Source organism: Arvicanthis niloticus, chromosome 5 (genome assembly GCF_011762505.2).
Source record: "Arvicanthis niloticus isolate mArvNil1 chromosome 5, mArvNil1.pat.X, whole genome shotgun sequence".
NCBI lineage: Eukaryota > Metazoa > Chordata > Mammalia > Rodentia > Muridae > Arvicanthis > Arvicanthis niloticus.
Genome location: NC_047662.1, coordinates 6867867 through 6874365, shown reverse-complemented (window position 1 = coordinate 6874365; position 6499 = coordinate 6867867). Strand labels below are relative to the sequence as shown.

The window sequence follows — 6499 nt, the reverse complement described above, 5'->3', positions numbered from 1 at the left end:
CCATGACAGGGAATGCTACTTGTGTTGAGATTCCTGATGCTGGGATTTCAACCGCGCTTCCAAATGCTGTTCCCATCTGGGTGGTCCCATGGGCTTGAAAACCGGTGCTCGGCTTCCCGCCATTCCTCTGTCTACTCCCCTGCTGAGCAGCCCCCGCCCCTTCGCGGAGCTGCAGCCCCACTTCCGGCTTCCACCACATTGCTCGCTCCCAGTGGGCTTCCTCCTCCTTCTGCTGCTGGAGGCCAAAACGGTCATCTTGCCACAGCCCTCACCTTGCATCCTGCCTTACTCACCAGTTGAACTGCGGATTCCTCATCTAAAATGGCTGTTTCTGCTCCAGACGCAGTCTTTGCCTGTTAAGGGGACTTGCCCCGGGCTTTCTACCGGGACTTTCTTATCTACATCTTCAAGAGCCTTCCCCACCGGCAGCCTTATCTCCTCTCTGATCTTGCAGGTCCCCTACTGCCTAGATTCCATTCTACTGTTGTGGAAAAATACCCTGAGGATAGCAAGGTAAAGAAGGAAGGCTTTGTGCTGACTCAGTCCCAGGTTGCAGCCCTCCTCCGAGTCTCGCAGCAAGGGCTTAAGGACCTTTTGTTCAGTCCACCGCAATGGTGCCTCCCAGTTAGGGCCCGTTTCCTCACCTCAATTAACTAAATTCAGATATTCCCTCAAAGGCATGCCCAGAGCTTGTCTCGGGCTAGCCTAGCTCCTGTCAAACGCACTCTCGATCAACGTACTTTCTTAGTGTGATCTTCCTTTTACACTGGAGACAAGTCTGACCAGTGCGCGGATGCATGCGTGTGTGTGTGTGTGTGTGTGTGTGTGTGTGCGTGTGCGTGTGCGTGTGCGTGTGCGCGCGCGCGCGCGCATGCGTGCACATATGCATGCCATAATGCTCATATGGACGTTAGAGAACAGCTTGTGGGGAATCAGTTCTCTCCTTCACCAAGTGGAGATTGAATTCATGCTGTCAGAGGAGAGCAAGGACCTTTACCCACTACGATCTTGCTAGCTCCTGATTTTTATTTATGTGCATGGAAATTTTGCCTGCATGTATGTCTGTGTACCACATGCACATCTGGTGCCCACAGAGGCTAGAAAAGGGTGTTGGATCCCCTGGAACTGGAGTTGAAAATGCTTGTTAGCTGACATGTGGGTTCAGGGAATTAAATCTGGGTCCTTTGGAAGAGCATCCAGTGCTCTTAGCCATCTATCTCTCCAGCCAACCAAACTCTGACTTTTAAAACTTGTCATTTAAGATCTTAAGATGATAGGTCTTTGATCACCTCCCTATTCCAATTTCTTCTCACCTACCCGTGTATGCCCTGTGCTCAGTTAACTGGAGCACCAGACTGCATGGGCCCATATGAGCCAGATATGAAGTACCTTGTCAGTAACTCCCAGCAGCGGGAGGCCAAGGTAGAAGGGTACAAATTCAAGGCCAGCCTCCGCGTGAGACCCCATATAAGAACAAGCAGCTGAATCCCTTGAAAGACCTCCTGGCCTTCCAGCTAAAGTACTTCCTGTTGGCATGTGTATCAAGGCCACCTCTACAGCCTTGCACCCAGCCAGTGCCACCACCTGTCCACCTTCAGAAGCTATTTTTGAAATCTTTCTGACTAGCCTCAAAGGCAGGAATTATGCCTTGTTCCTCAGTATGTATTCTGCACACTGCTTTCAAACATTCTTTAAAATAGTAGGTTGTGGCCTGGCCCTTTAATCCCTGCACTCAGGGGGCAGAGACAGGGCAGTGTCTGTGGGTTCAAGACCAACCTGGTTTACATAGTGAGTTCCAGGTGAGCCAGGGTTACACAGTAAGAACCTGCCTCAAATACATATATTTTTTAGATTTATTATATATTCAGTGTTCTGCCTACATGTATGCCTGTAGCTCAGAAGAGGGCATGGGATCCCATTACAGATCCTTATGAGCCACCATGTGGTTGCTGGGAATTGAACTCAGAACCTCTGGAAGAGCAGCCAGTGCTTTTAACACCTGAGCCATCTCCCCAGCCCCTCAGATAAATAAATTAATAAACAAATAAATCATGTTAAATGTAGAAAGAAAGAAAAAAATCAGCACCATTTGAACTGGTTTATTGGAGCAGAAAATGTCCTGAAATCAAGTTTCTAGAACAGGCTGTGTGACATCATTCCAATTACAAGGCCCTTCATCAACCCAAACCAGACAAACTTATCTTCCTTCTGCAAGATAATTTGGCACCAAGCAGTTGCCCCAAGTGGGCTCTGTTGCTGGACATGGATCAGGCTCTCTGGAAGACCTGTTTGCACACTTGGCCTTCACAGAACATTTCCTGGGACAGGAAGGGAAGGAAGAAGGAAGAAAAAAAGTTAATGTACGTTTTCAACAGCTCTGATACCAGATGTATGATCTTCTCCATCCCTCTCAAGCTGACAGCAAATGGGTGTCCAACAATTTGACCCTGACAGTCTCTACTGGAGTTAGTGTAAACCTGCACACACAGGTACAGTTATACATATGTATGTGCACGTGTATGTATAAACACACATACATATAGACAGGGTCTCTCTGTATAAACACACATACATATAGACAGGGTCTCTCTACATAGCCTTGGGTGTCCCGGAACTCACTGTGAAAACCAGGAATGGTCTCAAATTCACAAAAATCCACCTGCCTCTCCCTCCCAAGTGCTAGGATTGAAGGTGTGTGCCACTTTACCCAGCCCTGGTTTTATACTTTGTAGATTTTATACCTTCTAGATTGTACTGTAGAAGTATTGACTGCTTTGAGCTGTGACCTGTAGTCACGCAGTTCTGGCTGTGAAACAAACCAGTGCCCCACTGTGAAGGAATAAGGCCCCGAAGCAACCAGAAGCAGTGAGCTGTACCTCCGGCCTCTCGAGGTAACAAGATGCACCATGGACTGAGTTTCACTGATCTCAGAGACCACCGTGGAACACTATTGTTTTCCGGATCTCATAGTGTTGGGCCTTGGATGAGGTAACTCCATTTAACCTGTGCAGGGCGTGATTAACAAGTCTCCACTTCCAGAGATTTAAATATTAATGAGTTATCTAAAGGCCAGGGGGTGTAGCTAATTAAGTTATTCCCTCCCTTTTCCCCCCTCCCTATAAAAGTCAGGCTCCCCTGGCTTTTGGCGGGGAAGCACATACCATCTGTACCCATTCATCACACCATAAACAATAAAAGCTTTGCCGGCGGTGGTGGCGCACGCCTTTAATCCCAGCACTTGGGAGGCAGAAGCAGGCAGATTTCTGAGTTCAAGGCCAGCCTGGTCTACAGAGTGAGTTCCAGGACAGCCAGGGCTACACAGAGAAACCCTGTCTCGAAAAACAAACAAACAAACAAACAAACAATTTTAACCTCTTCTCCCACCCTTTCCCCAAAATGTTTTCAAAAGAGTGGGATGGATCAGTACCAGGTAGAGCCGGTCCCCTTCGATCCAGTGGCTCCAGCCTCTGTTTTTCTTCTCTCCTTTCTGCACACAAGTAAGTTTGTCGTTCTCCCAGGTAACCAGGCTCTGTGTGAAGGAAGAGGCAGTGCTTCACTCTGGCAGGATCATTAAACATCACCAGGTAGACTGCATGCTGAGTTAACTGTGAAATCTGAAGCCTATGTTACATTTTTTTTTTTTTTCAAATTTTATGTGTGTATGTTTTGCCTACATGCATGTATGTGTACTGTGTGCATGTCTGGTGCCCATAGAGGTCAGAAGAGGACACCCCTGGCATTACAGATACAGGTGTCTGTGAGCCACCATGTGGGTGTTGGGAACTGAATCCTGGATTCTCTACAAGAGCCCAGATGCGCTTAACTCCAGCCCGAAGCCTACTTGCTTTCCTTTTCTTTTCCTATGGTGCTAGAAATCTTTCCTGGGCCTCATGCTTGCTAAGTGAGATCCCCAGCCCTTAGGCGCGCCCTAACCCCTTACCATGCATTTTCTGTTATCCAGGCCTTTGTTATCCTCCTCAAATTCTTCTCCAACTTTGAATGTAACAAGGTAGTTCCTCAGGCTGCTGCACGTGTGGATGGTAAAGGAATCCCCATTCTGCTCGATCACTTTCTGTGGCTTCAACAACTTGGCAATCTTACGAGTTGCAAAGTCAATACCTGAAAAGTTATTGTTCTTATTATATTTTTTATTTTAATTATTTACGTTAACGTATGTGTTGGCATGCATGTGTAAATCAGGAACAGCTTGTTTTAAAGCAGGATTTTACATAACACATGCTGTCTTTGAACTTGTGTAGGCAAAGGCGACATTAAACTTCTGATCTTCTTGCCTGCACTTCCAAATGCTGGATTATAGGTGTGTGCTACCATACTTGACTCAAAGAGAACTTTTTATACATTTTATTTATTTAATGCGTATGTATGAATACCTGCACAACATGTGTGCAGTGCTCACAGAAGCCAGAAGAGGGCATCAGATTCCCCGTAGAGGGCATTCAGTTGGTTGTGAGCCGCATGTGTGTGACTGAGTCCATCTCTCTAGCCCTTAAAGAACAATTTTTTTTTTTTTTTAAATTGCTTTTACTGGAGGTTTGGAGCAGGTTCTATGGTAGCTTAGGTCTCTAATCTTACTTAGGAAGCCGAGAGAGGAGGATTTCCTGGGTCTACAAAGTGAGGTCCAGGCCAGCTTGACTTACAAGGTAAGACCAAGACCTTAATCTCAAAACAGACAAACAAAAAACCCAAACAAATAAATGCCAACACAAGTCCTGGCAAACAGACAAGAGTGCTCTGTACCCCAAAACAGCTGCCCAAATCTGCCAAATTTGCAGAGCCAGAGCAAGCTGTTGGGGCAGCGCCGTACCGAGAGTCTTTTAGGAAGCAGCGACAGTGATTAGATCCTCTCTCGTGGACCCACGCACCCCACCGGTGGCTACAGCCTTCAGGAACTAGGGCGCAGCTCTCCCATAGCACACATGGGCAGCTCAGGCTGACTCTACCCGTTCATCTGCAGGAGTCGCCTTGAACTCCCAACACTGGTCAAGCAGGTTCAGCTCTTGCAGGGAAATTGAATTCTCATGCAGACTGCAACTGCTGCCTGCCTGGTTTGGAGCGCCAGGACCCGTCCTGCCCCTAGGAGCCCCAGCCCCTCCAACGTACTCACTCAAAGTTGGATAGACAGGAGTACAGGCGCACCTGAGATTAGAGGGACACAGAGGGGCATCGAGGGACAGAGAGGTGTGGGCAGGGATGATCGACAGGCAGACAAGACAAGGCGGTCAGAAGAAAGAGGATGGACAGAGGAGCAGGGACTCTGGGACAAGGGCAAGCGCTGACCAGCTGAGAGCATATAACCCACAGGAGACAGAAGGGCCTGGAACAGACAGGACAGGCTGCCTTCACTCAACCCTGGAGACCCAAGGCCTTGCTCCCCACCATTGTCCCCTTGGCTGCACAGCCCTAGGGTCCTACCCAGGGCCAGCATGTAGCCCTCGAAGTTGTCGCTGCTGAGAAGGTTCCAGGTACCGCTGAGGTTTGTTGGCATGGCTGGGTGTCTGTCGGCATCCAAAGACTGAGAGTCACTGGTAGTGGTACTCTGTATTGTCAATGGGGCAGAGGTGGAGCCAGGATGGGGCCCGAGGGGACCAAAGGAGGGGACAGGAAAGCTGGGGGTGGGGAGCCCTGGAAACACCCGGTTGGCTATCCCTCCTAGCTTCCTTTCCCACGTGCTCCTGGCTCCATCCCTTCTCCTGCCCCACCCTACTTTGGCAATCTCTGTTTTCCTTGTAACTCCCTATGAACCCAGAGTGTGTCCCAGGTCATCTTTTATTCCTCTGCCTCGATGTTAATGACTAAAAGGAATGGTTTTCAGACTCATGGCATCAAATACTGTGTCAGCACAAATAACAGTATATGTGTAAGCCCAAGGCAACACCCACCCAGCCATCCTAATAAATAGGAACTCATTTCTTTTATCCTGTTCAGGTTTAAATATCCATTTTTATTTTTTGTTTATGTGCATGTGTCTGTGTGAGTATATAACATGTGTGTCAGTGCCAGAAGAGGGTATATCCTCAGGAGATGGAATTACAGGCAGACTGCAGTCTTACCCACTCCCACTCCATATATGCTGGGCACCGAACTCAGGTCCTTTGAAAGAGCAGCTAGTGCTCTTAACAGCTGTGCCACCTTGTCTGGTGCCTGCCTAATTTCTGAGACAGGCTCTCATGTAGCCCAGGCTGGCTGCTAACTCACTATGTTTGTCTTGTGATTCTGCTGCCTCTGCTAGAATTGTAGGTGTGTCCCACACCTGTGTACCACACCTGTGCAGCACATCTGTGTACCACACCTGTGTGCCACACCTGTGTAGCAACCTGTGTACCACGTCCATGTGCTATACTTGTTTTATATGGTGCTTGTGCTTTAAGCAGAACCTCATGGGTTAAACCCAGCCTCTTGCCCAGCATCTCTATAATAAGTAGACACCTAGGTGACACAGAATGGGTTTCTCCGTGGTCCTGGTGACCCTTGCCCCTGG

The 6499-nt window shown here is 48.3% G+C and overlaps 1 protein-coding gene across 2 annotated transcripts; it reads right to left on the bottom strand.

Annotated features, from left to right (window-relative positions):
- Nucleotides 1-2084: 2084 nt before the first annotated feature.
- On the bottom strand, nt 2085-5594 carry Rbp7 (retinol binding protein 7). 2 transcript variants are annotated; one of them, XR_013110313.1, is made up of 5 exons: nt 5434-5594; nt 3941-4119; nt 3428-3529; nt 2877-3003; nt 2085-2318 (listed from the first exon to the last, which is right to left on the bottom strand). XR_013110313.1 is itself a non-coding variant. In XM_034503569.2 (4 exons), exons 1-4 carry the CDS (start codon nt 5504-5506, stop codon nt 2268-2270), a joined length of 405 nt encoding a protein of 134 aa, XP_034359460.1. In that variant the 5' UTR covers nt 5507-5594; the 3' UTR covers nt 2085-2267. The 2 variants fall into 2 exon arrangements, 1 of the variants encoding a protein (XP_034359460.1); XM_034503569.2 differs by lacking the exon at nt 2877-3003.
- Nucleotides 5595-6499: the final 905 nt, after the last annotated feature.